Here is a 21,003-nt window from a genome sequence, read left to right as displayed (position 1 = left end):
TACTGTTAAAAAAATAAAAAATAGAGCTAAATAAGCACAGGTGACTAGCAGCTAAGATTCCCAACTTCATTTCTCGTCCCTGTCAATGAATGAATCATGGTGCAATAAGGGATGTATCAGTTTGTATTTCTAGATCTGCATTTATCTTTCTGACAGACAGGTGCAATAACATGCTGCAAGGATCAGGAATTTAGGATGAACATCACGGTTTATTGAGTCTAGTGATACTGATTTCCTGCCCCTCGCTACCATTCCACTTCAGTAAAGTCAATGCCAGTGGAAGAGTGTTTTCCAGTGTTATCTTTTGTTTTCAATAAATTCTTCTTTTTAATCTTGAAGTGTTTTCTCTCTCACTGGTAATTGTCTTTCTTCAACTGATGACTTCCAAAACCAGATAAATATCCAAGGATATTGCTCATTTGATTAATAATATTTTAAATAAAATAACATGTAAAAGAAGAAAATACATTATTACAAATTCTGGTAAAAGTGGTAAAATACTTCTTTCTTCTTTCCAGATCTTTCCTTATTGTATTCCCTGTTTGTTTTTGTTGTTGTCCTGTTCTGTTGTATAGAAAACACCTGTATAAGTATATCCTGTGATTAAACTTCATCTAGGTCCTTCATAAGACTGCAATTATGTAAATTTGTCTTTTCTTCTAGCATTACGAAATTTGTCATATACTTTTTCTTCCCACTGTTGAATGGCACTGAAACCCTTTGTAGTTACTTCCAGGAGATGTTGAACATACTCTAAATGTGTCCTTTTTTCTCTCTATCTATGTCACTGCCCTAGATCACCTCACTAGGAATTTCATTTTACATAATTTTGTCTATCAAAAGCAACATGTTACTGAGAAACTCTATACAGATCAGGGACTCCAATGGACAGGAAACTGTTTTCCACCTGTATCAATTTTCACAAAATGAACACAAAAAAACTTATTTCCAGGACAAAATCTGACTTGCACCCTGAGAAAACTAACGTGCGTAGTAGCATCATCTGGTGCAATTTGATAGTAATAAATGCCAAAGAGAACAGTCTTTTGCAGAGTGGGTTCTTAATGGTTCTCAGAAAAAATGGATTGTCCTGAAGAATTACCATTCTGCAGCTGTTGGATATTCTACCAATACAATGAATGCTGGCATCTCCAGACAAAAGCAAAAGAGAGCAAAAAAGTTAGTCTTATCTGAATCATCCAAACCTTTCAATCATAAAACTATACGGGGTATCTAGCAGGAAAAGTTTTTATAGAGATGTTCTTTTAACTTCACACTGGCAGGAGGGGGCTAGAAAAGCCTAATAAAACCCCCCATCTTCAGAGCTGAGGTTTCAATAGTTTTCCCCTGAACCTGGGAGTGGCATTTGCCCCCCACCAATAAAATACGGAAAAGAAAAAGTAAAACTCAGTAAATTCTTTATTTCATTCCTTGTCACCTCTCTTTTGTAATCTTAAGAATGCTACTGCTTCTATCCAAACTTTTAACAGAAGTGAAGATCACACAATAATTACTGAAAATATAGAACACTTTCTATTTTCTTTTGTAAACTGTACATACTTCATATGTGTGTTTTTGTTCCTTCCATAGAAGCAAATTCCATAACTTGCATAGATTTTAGTGTGTACAATTTGGATTGTTCAGAAGAATAAACCATTGCCACTAGATCTATGAAACAAATCATGCCAACTCAAACTTTTCTTTTAAAAAAGACAAAATCAAAAATCGTAGTAGTAGTTGAAATGGCTGCAGCTGTGTAAGAAATCAGACCTTCTCTTACTTGAAGTGGGGTACATGATTAACATCTCAAAGCAAGCTGAAGAGGTCAGACTCCCTTAACCTTTAGAAATGCGGAAAAAGTGTACCCTTGCATTAGAGTGCCTTGGCAGACCTTAGAAGCTAGCCAGCATGCCTCAAGAACTATTGATGAGATACCTCATGCATACAGTTTTGGAGGTCCCTTTTTGTCCCCATAGCTTTCTTCTAAAGAAATGAAACCTGTATCTCCATCTTATAGGCAGATACAGAAGTTATGGATCTGCAGATGGGATTTTCTGTAACTTAAACCACTGGGTGTCATTTAACCTACCTGAAGGGTGTCAGCTTTGTTTAAAATATTCCTGATATACTTTAAAGCCTAGATATGATAGTAATGGATCTGGATGAAATCTTCGGCTGATGTTGTGCCCATCTACAAGAAGGATCACAGGGAAGATCCACGGAACTACAGGCCTGTCAGTCTGACCTCAGTGCCAGGGAAAGTCATGGAGCAGGTCATCTTGAGAGCTATCATGAAGCACATGCAAGAGAACCGGGTGATCAGGCCCAGTCAACATGGGTTCACAAAAGGCAGGTCTTGCTAAACTAACCTGATCGCCTTCTATGACAAAGTGACTCGGCTGCTGGATGAGGGGAAGGCTGTGGATGTATCTTCCTGGACTTCAGTAAAACCTTTGACACAGTTTCTCACAGCATTCTGCTTAGGAAACTGTCACCTCTGGCCTGGACAGGTGCACACTCTCCTGGATGGAAAACTGGTTGGCTGGCCGGGCCCAGACAGTGGTGGGAAATGGTGTGAAATCCAGCTGGAGGCCAGTGACAAGTGGGGTTCCCCAGGGCTCAGTGCTGGGTCCAGCCCTGTTCAATGTCTTTATCAATGACCTGGATGAAGGCATCGAGTGCACCCTTAGCAAGTTTGCGGATGGCATTAAGATGGGTGGAAGTGTTGGTCTGCTGGAGGGTAGGGAGGCTCTGCAAAGGGATCTGAACAGGCTGGACCGCTGGGCTGAGTCCAATGGCAGGAGGTTTAACAAGGCCAAATGCCGGGTCCTTCACTTGGGGCACGACAACCCTGAGCTGCTACAGACTGGGAGAAGTCTGTCTAGAAAGCTGCCTGGAGGAGAGGGACCTGGGCGTGTTGGTTGACAGCGACTGAGCACGAGCCAGCAGTGTGCCCAGGTGGCCAAGAAGGCCAATGGCATCTTGGCTTGGATCAGAAACTGTGTGACCAGCAGGTCCAGGGAGGTTATTCTCCCTCTGGACTCCGCACTGGTGAGACCGCTCCTCGAATATGTGTTCAGTTCTGGACCCTTCACCACAAGAAGGATGTTGAGGCTCTGGAGCGAGTCCAGAGAAGAGCAACAAAGCTGGTGAGGGGGCTGGAGAACAGGCCTTATGAGGGACAGCTGAGAGAGCTGGGGTTGTTTAGCCTGCAGAAAAGGAGGCTGAGGGGAGACTTCATTTCTCTCTATAACTACCTGAAAGGAGGTTGTGGAGAGGAGGGAGCAGGCCTATTCTCCCAAGTGACAGGGGACAGGACAAGAGGGAATGGCCTCAAGCTCCGCCAGGGGAGACTTAAGCTAGACGTTAGGAAAAAATTTTTCACAGAAAGGGTCATTGGACACTGGAACAGGCTGCCCAGGGAGGTGGTTGATTCACCTTCCCTGGAGGTGTTTAAGGGACGGGTGGATGAGTTGCTAAGGGACATGGTTTAGTGTTTGATAGGAACGGTTGGACTCGATGATCCAATGGGTCTCTTCCAACCTGGTTATTCTGATTCTATGATTCTATGATTCTTCAGTGTATGTTGAATATATGACGTTATGACCCACTCCATGAAAAGCTGGAGATATATTTGAATTGTTAGAGAAGGCTTGGTCCCACTTAACAACTCTTAGTGTGGGATAGCTCTGAAGATACCTTAGAAAGGTTTTGTGAACTGCACAGTGGAAGTGACACATATTAGCTCTTTCCGCTAAGAGTGTTGCCACAATTTCCCAGAAAATCACTAAGAATGGTTTTGCAGGACTATACAGATGCCAGTCTACTGACTATCTTTGTGCATGTAATGCTAGCTAGTCTTCTCACCTATAGCAGAAACCTTAATGTAAATGCAAAGACAGAAAATAAACATTGGATATCCTTCACACCAGAAGACATCCATAAGTGACAGGGACAAGACAATCATTTTTTGTCACTGAGTCATACCAGATTTTAACATTGTAAGCAACAAAAATAAAGTGCAGATATAACATAGTTATTTTGCATTCATATCTGTGATGATTTAGGTAGTTGTCCAAGAGCAAAATCCTTCAATCATTCTGAACAAAATTTCAGTGGCAGAAGTGAGCGTACAATTGGTTGAAGTCTACAAAAGTCTGAAAAAAACACCCTGAAGGTTGTTTAATTCTTTTCCTCCACTCCCTTTCAAATTCTTAGTTCAAATTATATCTCTGGTGATGTGTAGGGCACAGGGGAAGGGAGAGAAATTCCTGTGCTGTGGAACTTTTAAGGTAATCATGCTTGTTATGGAAGTCATCATGAGAGAATATACATGCAAGCCAGAATATAATTTGTAGTCATTTATCAGAGCAATAAGGTGTCTGATTCCAGCCTCCTATTTCACTTCTGCAAGGCTGCATAAGTCTCACCAGGGAAGTCAGCAAGTCTGCAATCCCCATGTAAGCTGACAAGAGCTTATTTGAATCACTGGTGAGACCTTGCTTGCAGCTGCAGTCATTACCTCTTCGCTAGTGGGTTGTTGTCTTTTTTTTTTCCTCTGCTGTTTACTAAAATGTAATTATTGAGCTATTAATTCTTTCCCTTTACCATTTATGATGCATTTGTGATAAAAGGTGAAAATTGACTTTATTCCTTCTTGCATACCAATGAGGAGGAAGGAAAAGTATTATATAGTGCATGATAAACCAAATGCAGTTGGGGGTTTTAGAGGTAGTTAACAATGAAGATTGCTTCAGTGACTACATTTAGGAGAAAATTACTAAGGTGTTTATCCCTAAGAGAGAAACCATTAACTTTAATATGAAAGAAAAAGGCAGTTATCTGAGTTAGGAAATGTACCAGCGAGGCATTTTACTTGCACTATGAAGAACAGATTCAGTGATTTCATCCATATTTTGGGATGAATGAAAAGCAGATATCATCTCCCAGGTGATGGACTGCGCTTTTTCATTATGGCAAATGACAAACCATCTTTGGAAAAGCAGGATTAATAAAGTTAACAAAAGCACAGTTGCAGCAAACTGGCAAATATATTATCACCCAAAGGCAGTAGGGCAATTATAGTGGGAACATTCAGAACACCAGTGCAGAGAAGCTATTTCTGGAGGGGCGGTCTGAGTGCCAGTGCATATTATTTAGTAGTTCCTTGGTGAGACAAAAGGGTCACTGTGAAATGTTGTTTTTTGAAGTCCTGACTTATTTTATTGGAAGTCGTTCTCATTTGGGTTTTTTCGCTTATTTATTTATTTTTTTACTTCTCTCTTTCTTTTTTTTTCTGATGCCAAGCTGATGTGTTTCAATCCTGTTTTATAAACCAGCCATGATGCTTAACAGTATATGAATATAGAATAGCAAGCGCATACCAAATATTCTGCACTTAACAAATGGGGCAGTGCAAAGGTCATCTATCAGTGTCCAGGTTCTGAAGGGACATCTACACTGGTCTTTCATTAGACTTAATCCTGCATGGTCTGTGACAGTAAGCAACGCCAGATATAATGGGAAGTAGTACCACAGATGAAAAGAGAAGAATGACATGAACTCACAAGTGATGAAAACAGATTGTGTTTGAAAATTACTTAAAGAATTCAAGTAATCAAGCTTACCTCACAAGCTGGTAATTTTCAGAAAGGGCGAAAATTTAGACATACCACTTCAATATCTCAGACTCACCTGAATGAAGATGAGACTAACATCTTAATGAATGAATCTGATACAGTAATTTATATTAAGAATGAAGGCCTTTATTTCAGAGATTAAAGAAATTATTACTGTGAGTTCAGATAATGTTTTGAGAGAAGTTTAAGTCACAGGGAGGGGTTTACTGTAATTTCTTCTGATTTTTCAATTCTATTTATCTGATGGGCATCTCAACCAGTCCTGATATTAGGGCAAGAGAAGGTTCCAGAAGTCCAGGAACTGGGGCCAATAAATAAAGGTACATATGAGGCTCTGGTGTCGTACTACAAACACTCCTGTTGGCAGGTGTGATGCTGGATTCATGACTAGTGATCTCTCTCCCTATTTTTCCTCTTAATGTTGTTAAATAATACAGAGTTTACCTTGATTTCCCATAAAGCCACATAGCTTAGGTAGATATGATTAGGAGAGGGCCAACATGTACAGAATATTCATCCTATAAAAAGCTCCTTGAAAAGATGATGTTTATGTATGAGCCTTGAATGTTATCTCAGCTTGATCCAGGAGATTTGTGAACTTTAGTCACACCCATCTCCTCACAGGTGGAAGATGACATATTAATTGGTGTCACACACAAATGTGCTCAGTTTTGGAACATCTTAAGGGATACAGCTGATCCACACACTAGGTATAGGTGGGGAAAGCCAGGAAATGACCTCTCAGCAATAAACTAGGAGAGGTTTGATCTGTGGCAAGCCATGACTACCCAGGAAATGCCAGTGCTTGACTGTTCCTCTGTTCCTGAAAAGTTGAAGGAATATAGGGCTTGCCCTTCCCCATAGGCCCAAGTTAGTTGGCACAATCCAAAAGATATAGGAGGCAGAATTGTAACATTTCTGAAGGAAAAAAGGTGTGACTAGGAGAAGGAAAAGCTGCAATGTGTGCTGGGTTGGAAGCAGCACTAGTAATGGCTCAGAAAGAGAGACAACTTATTAAACAAACTAATGATGAAACAATTTAAAACTTGCAAGAAAAAATAAGCCCTGAGCCGAGCCAAGACATTGCTGAATGTTATACCATTCAACAAGTCCATGTGGCTCTATCAGATGCACTGTACTGAGAAAAAATATATGGTCTGAGTTAGAGGAAGGGGGACAAGAATATCCTGATTGGATACAATTTGAGTCGGTGGGTTAGTAAAATGGGATTCACTGGCTTAACATGGTTGGACAGGAAGCAGGATCTAAAACCCTTGTACTGACTAGGAAACTGGAAATTAGCAAAGAAATATTTTGTCCCAGGAGTAAGGAATAGGGGACGAAACAGTTAATCAAGACCGATTACCATTAACAGCCAAGGTAGGGGAGCCCTGCAAGTTTCTGTCTGGATGGTGCCATACTCAGTGGCCAGAATATCAAAGATCCAGGAAAAATATACTAGATTAGCTCAACCAAACTAGTGTATGTATGGAATGTCTCATTGACCAGTTGTAATTGAGTTTTGTTGTTGAAAAGAAAGGCTTAGGGTACTGAGGAACAGGGTTCTTCCTACCTACTAATGACCCAAGAGAGTTGTGGTCATTAAATCGATAAGCTGCCGATGGGGCAAGGGGTCTGGACCCCTTGGGAAGTCAAGTTCTAGTATCTATTGAGACTCCAGCTACAAACCCTTTGAAAGTTTACAGAAGGTTACTTGTCTTCAATTGTCTCCCCTGATGTTATTAATTGCTAACCCTGATAGAATGTCTCCCCTTATTCAGAGTCTGCCTGATTCTTTGCAACTATATGCGGTACAATTCCAAGACTGTTTACAGGACACATTGGCCCATGAAGGTAGAGATGGATCCAATAACAAGGTCCCATGACTTGATGGGAGGTGGCCCAAGAGTTAATAAATTATGCTAGAAAAATGGGCATTACGGAGGGAGCTACAAAATCAAAGACTACTGTGTGAAGATTGGAACATCGGCAAAATCAATGTCCCCTGTGAGCTTCAGGGGCAAAAAGAAACTTATTGTGGGCTTAGGGAATCAAAAGTAGGATTACCCAGGATGTGATGAATGATATGCCTACTATGCCCTCATAAAAGCTCATTCAAGCATGGAAAGACTAAAGGAAGCTATCCTCCAACTTATCTGAACAACCCACTCAAGATAGTATGCAGAATCCTGATCTAATGACATTGTGGTAGTTGCCTCCAAGACATTTACCATCCTTGAAAAGTGTTTTAGTGATCTTGAGATGGGAAACTGGGCACATTGTCCCCAGGAAGTGAGCCATGGGTGAGGGGAGAGCAGTGGAACCATTTATGAAGAGTCACAGGAAATAATAACATGGATTTGTTAATTACTTTTCCCCTTGGTCCCTTTAAAATTCCTGTTATACAGTAGAAACAGGTGCTTAAATGTCAGCACTTTAGGTGAATGTCATTAACCAAAGTTAATTTGGGTTATACATGTTTTCAGAAACACCAAGCTGCAGGCAACAGCTCAAGTCAGTTACTGATTACTGGGAAATGCATCTTCTGTTCAGGTCACAATTATATTGGGTATTTTGCCTACAAATATTTTAAGCCTTGATTTACTGAAGAGGAGAGCATGGGTAGACTCAAAATGAAGGGAGTAGGAATTTGGACTCCTTATGATTTCTTTAAGATTTTTACAACTGTTGCCTGCACTTCCTCCATCCAAAATCATTACTGTAGAACCCTGTCTGTACTGTAATGAGCAAGGGATGGAATCATTCTGGTGATAACTGAGCTGTAAGAACAAGGGATAATTATCCCAATTCACTCACGTTAATCCACACTGAGGGTGTCTGGAAATCTTAGTCACTCTCTGCTTCTCAGAGATTGGATGTGACATATGTATTAATTGGTGTGAAGGAATCCATCTTATTCAATGTGAATACATCAGTCTTCAGAAAGAATCTTGAAATGATGTCTAGTATGATAACAGCTACTGTCTGGGACCAAAAACTTCTAGAGAACAGGTTGTTGCCCAAAAAACATAAATGTGGGGGAAGGGTAGGAAAAGGAAACTACTTTAGAAAGTTTTCTAATATAATTTTATGAAAATTAAGGCTGTAAAACTATCCTTACATTTCATGTTCAGTGGGAGTCTAACTGTGTTTCTTCAACTGACAACCACCCATTCAAATTACTTAGGTTGGATTAACTTCTTGCCCATAGGCAAGGTCTTGAGGTGCTCCTTGTCATTCAGCATATCTAGGTGAACTTGCCTGCTCCATTTCCAGAGCGCATAGACCTTAGAGAACCCTGGAACATAGCAGCTGAGAAGTGATGCTGCTAATTGTCAAGAAAGTGTAAATCTTACCTGTGTCTTCCAGCAAAGATGAGCTGTCATGAATATTCTCCTCCTTCTTGCCTGTTTCCCTTCCCAGGTAAAGAAATAAATTCTAAAGGGAAGAGTAGCCAAAAAAAAAGGCACTGATTTCAAAAGGGTTGATAATGTTGTGTTCTATATTACGGCTTCATTTCAGTGTATGATTTAGATTTTTACTTGTACATTCCCAGAGTCAAGAAAAGTCTACTAATTTTGTACAGTGTGGAGTTTATAATATTGCCTTGGAAACCTGTCAGATTAATTTCAGAAAGACATCAGTTTGCTAGGAAAATGGGCTGTATCTTTTATGTTGTATTTACGCAGTTCCCACCATCAGTGATGTACATTTTGTCCCCAGTACAAATTCACTTCTGCCTTACAACAGAAGTAAGGATTCCCTCCTGTAATTACAAAAGGTGAGACACTGACTAATCATTAATCAAGGGACTGATTATAATAATAATAATACACTTCCACTGTAGGGTTATGGGCTAATTCTCAGTTGTACAATCCCATTTTCAACTGCTCCTGGATCATAAATAGAGTAGGCAAAAAAGGTTGTGAGAGAGAGTTTTGATGTATAAACAGAAGAGGATAGAGACCTGATACAGAGAAGAATCAGTCCCTGTCCTTCAGTATTTAAGCCAGAGCCCCTGCATTATCTTTGATCTGTGTCTGAGCTGTTATTCAGCTCCCTTCCTTCCTCCTAGTGATGTGGCAGATGGTTTAGGCTGGCACAGGTGGCTGAGTACCACCTGCTGAAAACTTTGTTGTATCTTTTGCTACATAACTCCTTTGTTGTTGCTGTTTGCAGAGGATGACTGGAAATAGGAAGGAGCAAAAGGAGAGTGTGAAGCGATGATGATATTGTTCAGTACTTTCTTGTTCTCTATTCTGTCATTGCTGGGAACCTATAGTTGGTGCATGCTAGAATCCTGGGAGCAAAGGCAGAAGGTTTGAAACTAACTTCTGTGATGAAAAAAAAAAAAATAAAAAATGTGTTATCTCTTAATGGAACTTAACCCATGCTGGGGGATAGCATTTCCCACTGCAAAATGTTGTGAAGGGAAAACTCTTTTATTCGCTTTAGGCACTAGATGTTACTTCCTCTTGACCTTTCAGACTCCATTGGAAATAAAACAGTCTTGTAGAAACTAAATGAAAAATTTAAGATTAAGAGGACAACTAACTTTATCATCTAAATGCATGAAGGACACAACTGTGCAAGGGATGTGGCTGACATTTTGGACCTCAGAAGCTGGCATTGGTGTTTAGTGTCTGTTGAGGTAGAGAGAAAGGTAAGAAGGAAAGTCATTCCTGGTTTCTTAAATGCTTCTCTGAATATGGTTTGAATTACTCTCTGGAGCTGATCATCTCTCTCTCCTGATGAAGAGAGAGACTTGAAGACTAATGAAGAACTAGAGAAACAGAAGCTGGATGAAATAAGTCCCACCCTTTGCATCTAGCTTGGTAGAGGAATCATGATACCTACAAGAGATAAAATCCATCCAACACCTATCTAGATACTTCCTCATTTGAAATGTAACTGCTACAGGTATCTTGCTGCTTGCTTTTATAAATAAGCTTTTAAAGGCACTTGCTTTTACTTTCCCTGACCAAAAAAAACAACTAAAAATGAGGGAAAACCAAGTAATTATCACAGCACTTCTCATCAGTGTGAATTCCTTAGGCAAAACTACTTCAGGAGGCAAAGGAAAAGCAGAACACGCCTTATGACAAGCAGTGTAAAGTTAATGATATGAAATCCCAGTCAAATTAATAGTGATATTTATGCGTGTAAAAGAATGAGAAATATAGATGGTTGAACTTTGGCTTTAAAAAAAAACATTTACTGCTCAAAAATAGTCTTTGACCATATTGACAAAAACTTTCCTGAGACAGAAGAAATCCTCAACATTTTTGTAACTAATATTTCTTTTTTTTTAAAGTGAATAATATGTTTTCATGTATTTTTTATGTTATGTTATCTTCATTTTTGATTCTTTCACTCATTGTTTGAAAGATTTTTCTTTTTTATTTCTGAATTTATTTCTTTTTATCACTGAGTTTTCTGCGTCCTTTTAGCTCATTTTACCCTTTTTTGTTCATTGTCGTAGATGAACAATATATTGCCTGTTTTCAAGAATATGCCTCCCCCCCAAGCTTTCACTAGAAATGTAAAAAAAATCTTCATAATAAGAATGACCCCTGTGGTATGCAGGCAGACAGCTTTGATTAAGAACATCTGTTAGCAGATTCCTGATTCTAAAGTCAAGCAGAACATGAGATGAGAAGGTACAGAAAATGGCATTTCTCAAACTGTGAGGCTGGCCTCCCTGAGGAGACTCTGACCTCTTCCAGAGATACAAGCCAATATCATAAAAAAAAGAACAGACATCAAAATGTATGGAGTGTGTATGTAGTTTGAAAAACATGACACCGTTGTTTCTGAGGTGCTGCATCTTTAAATTTCTAAGCACTACATTTCTGAGCAATGTGAATGAGGACTGCACTTCTAAGCATTTCACAATGTTTACTCCTCAAACACATCACCACACAATGAAGAAGAAGGGATAGATGTGTTGACCCCCTACTCACTGCCTGCATCCTTTTTTTTTTTTGTTAGTTCTTCTCTTCCAGACTTCTTTCTTTCATCTTTTTGAGGCTGACAAGGCTGTCTATTAGAAATGCATAACACTGGGATCAAGGAGACTTGACTTCAGTTTTTAGTTCTTTTGGTGTAAAATGATGATAAGGAAGAGGTTGCTTCTTAACAATTTCTATTCTGAGTCGGACAAAAGCTTTTCTAACCCAGCGAATTTCTGCAGCATTTTTTTCAGGAGGAAATATTAGGAAACAGTAAAGAAACAGGCTTGGCTTCAGTGAACTTTATGGTACAACTTCCTAGTTTTTTTCAGTCAATGAAGAAGGGTGACCTGAGCTGAACATTAGTTCTAGACTGTTATGTAGTCTATCTGATCTGCTGTTCAGTGTCCCTGTTTCTTCTTCTAAAGACATTAAGATATTGAGGTACTGATCTTACTTGGAGTGGATATTAATCTCTAATAAAAAAAAAAGGAAACACACACATTCTACTTATATTTATTTGAAGACAATATGAATTTTAAAACTAATTAAAAAATTTCTTTTTATGAAAAGCTTACTTTTGCTCATTATGAAAAGTGTGAGAGAAAATGATAAGTCGAGATGACAGAGGGAAAACTGAGAATGAGTCTTTTCTTCTTTGTTAAGAAGTTCTAAAAACTAATACAAAAAGTAAGCATTTCAAGAAGGATGAAATGTGGAAATAGTAACAGTCTGCCAAAGATCAGTATGTAAGTATTTCTTGGGTATGAATTTATTAGATTATGAAACCGAAGTGTTTTGCAACTGAGAGATGCAAAAGGCCTCGAGATAGGTTTGTACAAGTACAGAGGAAATTAAATGAAGATAAAGAAAGATGGGAAACTGCTGCTGAAAGAAGTGAGTAGCCTAAAGGTTAGGAACATGGGAAGGTCTAACATCCTTAGGACTTATAGACTCATAGAATAGTTAGGGTTGGAAGGGATCTTAAAGATCATGTGGTTCCAACCCTCCTGCCATGGGCAGGAATAACCCACTAGATAAGGTTACCAAAGGCCCCATCCAAACTGGCCTCAAATACCTCATGGGATGGGGCAGTCACAGCTCCCCTGGGCAACCTGTTCCAATGTCTCAGTACACTCACAGTGAAGAAAATCTTCTTAATGTCTAGTCTAAATCTGTCCTTCTCCAGTTTATACCCCTTTACCTTTGTCCTATCACCACAAGCCTTTATGCGTAGTCCCTCTCCAGCTTTCTTGTAGGCTCCTTTAAGATACTGGAAGGTCGTTATAAGATCTCCCTGGCGCCTTCTCTTCTCCAGACGGAACAACCCCAACTCTCTCAGCCTGTCCTCACAGGAAAGTTATTCCAGCCCTCAGATCATCTTTGTAGCCCTCCTCTGGACCTGTTCCAACACCTCCATATCCTTCTTATGTTGAGGATTCCAGAACTGACAGATTACTCCAGATGAGGTCTCATAAGAGAAGAATAAAGGGGCGAATCTCTTCCCCCAACTTTCTGGCCATGTTTTTTTGGATGTAGCCCAGGACACGGTTGGACTTTTGGGCTGTAAGCGCATGTTTCCTGCTCATGGTGAGCTTCTCATTGACAAGTGTCCCAAGTCCTTCTCTGCAGGGCAGCTCTCAAACACATCATCCTCCATTGTGTACTGAAAACATGGATTGCCCCAATCCAGGTGCAGGACCTTACACTTGTTCTTGCTTAACCTAATAAGGTTCTCACAGTCCCACTTCTCCAGCTTGTCCAGGTCCATCTGGATGACATCCCGTCCTTCCAATGTGGCAACTGCACCACTCAGCTTGGTGTCATCTGCAAACTTGCTGAGGGTGCACTCAATACTGCTGTCAATATCATTGATGAAGATATTAAACAACACTGGTCCTAGTACAGACCCCTGAAGGACACCACAGATCTCCATCTGGACTTTGAGCAATTGACCACTAATCTCTGAATACGACCATCCAACCAGTTTCTTATTCACCGTACCATGCACCCATTAAATCCGTATCTCTCCAATTTAGAGAGAGAGATGTTGTGGGGAACCATGTCAAAGGCTTCACAGAAGTATAAATAGATCACATCCATCAGTTTACCCATGTCCACTGCTGAGGTTACCCCATCATAGAAAGCCACTAGGTTGGCCATAAAAGATTTGCCCCTGGTGAAGCCATGCTGGCTGCTATTAATCCCCTCCCTGTCCTCCATGTGCTTTAGCAGACCTGCTAGGAGGATCTGTTCCATGATCTTCCCAGGCACAGAGGTGAGGCTGACAAGTCAGTAGTTCTCAGGGTCATCTTTTCTGCCCTTTTTCAATAAAGGCACATAGTTATACTTCTTCCAGTAACCAGGGACTTTTCCTGATTGCCATGACTTTTCAAAAATCATGGAGAGTGGCTTGGCAACAATATCTGCCAATTCCCTCAGGACTCTGGGATGCATCTCACCAGGTCACATAGACTTATAAATGTTCAGGTTCTTCAGATGGTCATGAACCTGATCCTATTCTACAGTGTAAGGGGCTTTATTCCTCTGGTCACCATCTTGGCTACTTCCTCTGGTCCAGCCTTTACAGGCAAGATATGCCCTTATACCTCCCAGGTATAAGGTATCATTGGGACATATTTATGCTAAATTTCTTCAGCAACCTATAAACATATATAACCAAAAGGATTAGTATCAGCTTTTTCTGCATTCAATTACAGTTAGAATAGAAAAGGAAAATTTATGCTTCCTTCTTTCAACTAATAGAAAAGTTTTATTTTGTTTCTATTCAAACTCGATGCTTGTTCTCAAGTGTAGCAACTTTCCCTAGAAGAATGGTGATTTAGATTCAAAAGTTTTCTTATTACATTTTTCAGTTAAGTCTTAGTCAAAATACACAAGAGAGTATTAGAGTCTGATGTCAAGCTGCAAAGTGCTATAAGCATGACAAATCTTCACTGTAATTCTCAGAACAGATTTCTTTTTGAGGAGGTGTGATGTCTTTCTGTCTCTTCCTTTTGGCATTTACTGACTTGGGAATATTTCATATTGTCCCTCCATTGAGCAGGAAATGGCATCTAGTACTGTTCCTGAATAATTTTTTTTTAAAAGCTCCTTTTACAGCAGGAAACAAAATGCATTGCCAGCTGCACAGATACCCTGGTGCTTATTCCATAAGAGAACCAGGAAAAATATGAAAATAAAAACACTGAAAAATCTGCAAAATCTTTGAGTCTTTCTCCATCTATCTCTCAACAACCACAAAACCCATGTGGACTTGGATTTTGATGTGCTTACAGCAGAGATACATGTAAACTGTGAAATCTGCATTAGGACATGAACTGAAAAATGAACAAAGAGATTTAATTCCATCTTAAGTAATTTGTTTTGTATATATAATGCACATTATTGCAAGAGTCACAGTATGTGTATTGGAAATTTCATTTATTATACTTCTTAACATGTTTTAATATTTTAGTTATCTTGGTGAAAAAAAGGAAACAAATCTTTTTCTGAAATTCAAGAAAAGGCTTATTTATGTTTGACCTTGGAGTCCTTGACTCTGTAATGAGCAACTATGCCAAGGGGGAAAAGCTGAGAGGTGAAAGTCAACATCAAAAAATAAGAATGGATATTACTGAGTTAAAAACAGAAAACCAAGTGAATGGCTCCAATCCAGTTTGCTTAGAATAATTAATGACTCTGAAAATGAATCACTGCAAACATGACACTAAAGTATTTTGGCTATTTAATCTTATATATCAGCAGTAATAGCATGTCATAATAAAAAATTGTAGATGTAAATTAATTCATATATTTAAAGTCATAACTACGCCCAGAAATCTCCAACTCAAGAATGGGGGTGCCTAAAAACTGAGCACTTTGTCCCTTTGGAATTATTCACAATATGTAAAATTAGGAACCCAGAGCTTTTCAACAGGCAGAGAAAATCATTAAGCATTCATAGGAAGTGATTCTGGGAGTCTTCATGCTGCAGAAAGTCACTACAAGCAACTTAAGCAGGCATATGAGACCTAATAACTCCTCCGTTTGCCACAAGTGTCTATAAATGAGTATACAAAGTTTGTAAAGGTGGATTGTCTCACTAAGCTGAATTCAGTCTTTCTAAACTGCTGGAAGAATAATCATACAGTGTTATAGTCATTGATTTATGGAAGCTCTAGCTCAGGAAGGCCAGCAATCTGGGCTGGGATTTAAGTTTCATATAAAAACAGACTGGTAGGCTTGAGAAGTGTGCTCATGTTTGAGAGCTGGGCCCATGCAAGTCTCATGAACTTCAACAAAGCCAAATGCAAGGTTCAGCACAGGGGTAGCGGAAATTTCCAGTATCTATATAGGCTGTAAAATAAAGGGATTGAGAGCAGACCCGCCGATAAGGATTTGGATATACTGATAGATAAAAAACTTGACACGCATCAGCAATGTGTGCTCACAGCCCAGAAAATCAACTGCATCCTGGGGTGCATCAAAGGAAAAGGGGCCAGCAGTGGGAGAGAAGAGATTCTTCCTCTCTACTCAGCCTAGGTGAGACTCCCATCTGGAGTACTGCTTCCAGTTCTAGAACCCCAAGCAAAGGAAAGACACAGAGCTGTTGGAAAGGGTCCAGAGGAGGGCAACAAAGATCATGAGAGGGACAGAACACCTCTCATGGAAAAAAACCTGTAAGTGTTGGGATTTTTCAGCCTGGAGAAGACAAGTCTCCTTGCAGACTTCATAGCAGCCTTCCAATACTTAAGGGGAACCTGCAAGACAGCTGGAGGGGGATATTTCATAAGGTTATATAGTGATAGAAAAAGGGGTAATGGATTTAAAATGAAAGAGGAAAGATTTAGCTTAGGTACAATGAAATTATTTTTCATTATGAAGGAGCTGAGGTCCTGGAAGAGGTTGTCCAGAGGAATCATGGATTACCCCTCCCTGGGAATGTTCAAGGCCAGGCTGGATGGGATGTTGAGCAGCCTATTCTAATGAAAGGTGCCCCTACCTATGACAGGTAGAGTTGGAACTAAATGGTTTTTCTAGTGCCTTCCAAACAAAAACTTTCTATGATTCTGTGTTTCTAAACCAACTACTTCTAAGAGTCTACATCGGAGACAGAGGTTCTACATAGTTGTAGACATATTCAACTCACTGTAAAACCAATGACAGATAAACAGAAAATAGATAACTAGTTAAATAGTACAGCAAGACCTTTTTCTGTCAGGAAAGCCTGGCATCTGAATGTGAGTAACGGAAAGAGAGTATGTCTCTGTGTGTAGTCATTAACACTCCCTGTACAAAACCTGGAGAAAGAAGTAAAGAAGTACAAAACCATTTAGGTCGGGAAAGACCTTTAAGATCATTGAGCTGAACTATAAAAGTAAAGGTACTGAGTCCACCACTAAATTATGCCCCTAAATGCCTTGTCTACCTGTCTTTTAAATGCATCCAAGTGATAGTGACTCAACCACTGCCGTAGGCAACTTGTTCCAATGCTTGACAACCCTTTCCTTAAAGTAATATTTCCTAATATTTAGTTTAAATCTCCCCTGGCAGAACTTGACACCATTTCCTCTCATCCTATCACTTCTTACTTGGGAGAGGTGACCAACACCCACCTCACTGCAGCCTTCTTTTGGGTAGTTGTAGAATGATAAAATCTCCTCTCAACCTCCTCTTCTCCAGACTAGGCAGACCCAGTTCCCTTAGCTGTTCCTCATAAGATACATGCTCCAGGCCCTTCAACTGATTCATTGAGCTTCTTTGTGCATGCTTCAGCAGCTCACTGTCTTTCTTGCAGTGAGGAGCCCAAAACTGAACACAGAATTTGAGGTATGAACTTAGCTGTGCCAAGTACAGCGGCAAAATCACTTCTCCGGGTCCTGTTGGCCACACAACTTCTGATAGAAACTAGGATGTTGTTGGCCTTTCTTGTCATCTGGGCACACTGCTGGCTTATATTCATCTAGCTGTCAACCAAGAATCCCAAGCGCTTTTCCACTGGGCAGCTTTCCAGCCGCTGTTCCCCAGTCCTGTAACATTGCATAATGCTGTTGTGATCCTGTGATCCAAGTGCAGAACCTGACATTGAACCTTGTTGAAACTCATACAATTGGTCTCTAGCCACTGATCCAGCCTGTCCAGACCCCTTTGTAGGGAGCTTTGCAAGCTCCTGAGCAAAGAACTTCTAACCCTCTTTGAGAAAAGTGAATCCCATCAGACACTAGCAAGCCCGGTTCCATTTAAGCCACTTTGTTATCAAAAACCCCAGAACTGTAATGATGACATCAGCATTGGAGTCATGTGTTAATAGACTGGGACCTAGGGAACCCAGAATTGTGGTGATGAAACCCACAATGGAGCCATGTATTAATTGTCTAGAACCTTAGGTATGGTCTTCAGTTTTGTATTATGTTGTTTGTTAATCCAGTGGTTATCTAAGGAGGATGGTAGGCAAAGATTTGGGAACAAAGATCAGACTCCATTCACTGTCTCACTTGAACCCACAGAAAGTAGAATCCTTTCTGTTTAACACCTGTGTTTCTCCCCACAATACCTTACTTCTTAAACATCAGGTTTCAAGAGGATGAATAGGATATGGCCTGAACCACTCTAACCTGTAATTTGGTAGCTAACATAGCCTCCCGGGATGCTAGTGGTGATAGTTTAGACATTTTGAAAATATGAGTACGTCGCAAAAGAGAATCTTATCCTTAAATTGCCTGTTAGTCTGCTATTTTGGAGCTTAGTTTATGAACTTTTTTTCCTGTAGAAGGTGAAATATTTTGAATGATATATAAGAAAGCGCTTGGGTAAAAGATACATCATGAATAAATTATAATGGTCAACATGAAAATCTATTCACAGGGAGTATTATCAATCAACACATGTGACTTTTGAGAGAGATTTAAAGCTGAGGCTTTTAAAAGAGCATAAGCAATCCATTTCCCTTCAATTTTCAGGAAGAATTGAGGTTATATACATCTCTATATATAACCTAAACTCTTTTAAAAATCTTAGTCTAAATTCTCAACTGGGTGAAAAATACAGACATGTTATTGCATCCAGCTACTCATAGAAATAGTCCAATGTTGATATGTGTATTCCTTGCTTTATCAGACCTTCCTGCATCTTAATATCTCTGGAGAACTGATTCTGTCAGGAGGATTCTGATCCTGACCGACTGTTGCCATGGTATTGGGTTATTCTGGGCTGTGATGAAGAAGAACAAACAAACTTGAAAAAAAGGAACTGCCTTTAAACCATGATCTCATGCCACTGTGCCTGAGACTAGTTTTTGAAAATTAAGTCTTGATTTTTGTACAATGTGGCATTCGTTAAATACTTCTTAAAAAACGTGCTGATAACCAGGAGTGTTGCTGTGACAATGATTACATACATAAATAGAGGAAAATGCAGAAGAAGAAAATTTGGCCATTCTCATAGTATTTGAAAGTGTTCATTTTCATTTTTTGCTATTATCCTGCAGTGAACTGAAACCCCAACTTCTCTGACAGCATTTGAACTTTTTTTTTCAGATCATACTCTTGTTTTACTAGGCACTTTTCCAGAGCTGGTGGGAGTCAATAAGCATCTTTTTGATATTGCTGAGCCTTTGAATTGAGTGCATAACAAGGAGTCTACACCTGTTGCCCATTCCTAGATAGAGATATAAATCTTTTTTTGGACTTGTTAGTGTTCATTTAAGCACAGGTTATCTATGTGTACTGAAAGTGCAGCAAAAAATTCTTGAAATACATAAGACGATACTTTCTGTATGCAGGCACTGGAATAATAAGTTGATGTTCTTAAGAGGACAGAGATCTTTCTGAGGGAAAAGCAAAAAAGTAGTTCTAAGAGAAATCTTGCTGGTATATTACCAAGGATAAAGATGCCAAAAAGATATAAGAATTTCAGCAAGAAGTATTTAAAATGGTAAAAGAAGTGATATAAAATTATGTAGGGAATGGTGAAAGTTTTCAGCAAGTTCATTATTTACAGATAGGCAACTTTGTTTGCCAAATTACTTATCATGTTCTTGCTCCACAGGCAGAATTCACAGCCATGAGGGACCAATATATGCGAGGTGGAGAAGGCTTCATTATCTGCTATTCCATCACAGACCGCCAATCCTTTCAAGAAGCTGCTGAATTTAAGGAACTCATTTATCGTGTCCGGCACACTTATGACATCCCCTTAGTGCTGGTGGGAAATAAAATAGATCTTGAAGAGTTCAGACAGGTGAGCAACCTCTCTGCTGTTTCTGGTTTGGTTTTTCTTGGCTGCCTCACTGATTTCTGTAGTACATATTGCACAATACTACTGAAATTTTTTTAGCATGAGATGAGGTTTAATCGAAAAACAACAAATTATGAATGATAGTAAATTAAGGACTTAGCAGTACTTTTCATTGATATGTTATGAATCTTAAATTAGTCCTAGGCAATCACACCCAACTGTTCTTCATTTTTACTTGAAGAGGAATCCCAATATTTTCATTGGAAGTTTTATTTTATTTCATTTAACATGGAAATAGATCCAGTCAGGATCTTTGTGGCAAAACTCCTGTTTTCTTTGGAATTTAGCCACCATGAGATACAGATTTTTTTTTTTTTTAATAAATGTAATAGATTGAAAGTTTCTGAAACTCGTACTGGAAAAACCCCAGTTAAAATAAATAAATGTATATACGACTATTTTACCTGAAAATCCAATGGCTGTGTTCCTAGGATGTTCAGTTAAATCAGAGACTAGCAAGATCTGAATTCACTTCGATGTGTATTTAAGATTTGAATCACCACTTCCCATAGACAAGTAGATTTATATGACTATAAGGTCATTGACCGTGTCTCTCGCGAAGTCTCTAGGAATATTTGCTCAGCTTTTTCCTTTTGCTCCTTCTCTGTCTCCTCCTTGCTGTTTATGTTATATGTCTGTGTGCAAGGAATGTATTAGAAAATATTATTAATGGCTTGTTTGTGACCTGCTACTGAACAGAAAATATTCTTAAGCTGAAAAAGAAACTTTGAAAAAGGGAAAAAAAGATTTTCTTACATGGAAATATTAAGAGGCTCTTTATACGCCCTACAATTGCTTTCAAATGACTGATTTCTGTGCAGACATATGTAACAGTTAAATAAAATGGTGTTTTTCAGTTCAGTAGCATCTGTGCTCACATGATCTTGTCTACTCTTTCCCACTTATCTTGTCACTCTTCTCCCCATTTCTTTGTCTTCTTCCTTCTACCTGAAGAAAATCCAAAGCAGTGTAAAGTCTGAAATTAGACCTGAAATCTAATGATGTACATTTAAAACTTCACATCTCTTTCCAGATCATTAACTTTCTTCCTAACTCAGACTGTGGCAAAACCTTAATTGTGACAATCCTGTTGCAGTTTAACACACAGCTTGAGA

At 39.3% G+C, this 21,003-nt stretch overlaps 1 protein-coding gene across 2 annotated transcripts in view; it reads left to right on the top strand.

Annotated features, from left to right (window-relative positions):
- The window catches only part of RIT2 (Ras like without CAAX 2), a 200,854-nt gene that overhangs the window by 91,353 nt on the left and 88,498 nt on the right, over positions 1-21,003 (top strand). For both annotated transcript variants that reach the window (XM_069880210.1, XM_069880208.1), the window contains one exon: positions 19,640-19,831. In XM_069880210.1, the coding sequence (XP_069736311.1) occupies positions 19,640-19,831 (192 nt within the window). The remainder of the gene's footprint in view (positions 1-19,639; positions 19,832-21,003) is intronic.

Source organism: Phaenicophaeus curvirostris, chromosome Z (genome assembly GCF_032191515.1).
Source record: "Phaenicophaeus curvirostris isolate KB17595 chromosome Z, BPBGC_Pcur_1.0, whole genome shotgun sequence".
Taxonomy (NCBI): domain Eukaryota; kingdom Metazoa; phylum Chordata; class Aves; order Cuculiformes; family Cuculidae; genus Phaenicophaeus; species Phaenicophaeus curvirostris.
Note: the sequence above shows the minus strand (reverse complement) of the source record. Positions and strands in the feature narration are given on the sequence as shown.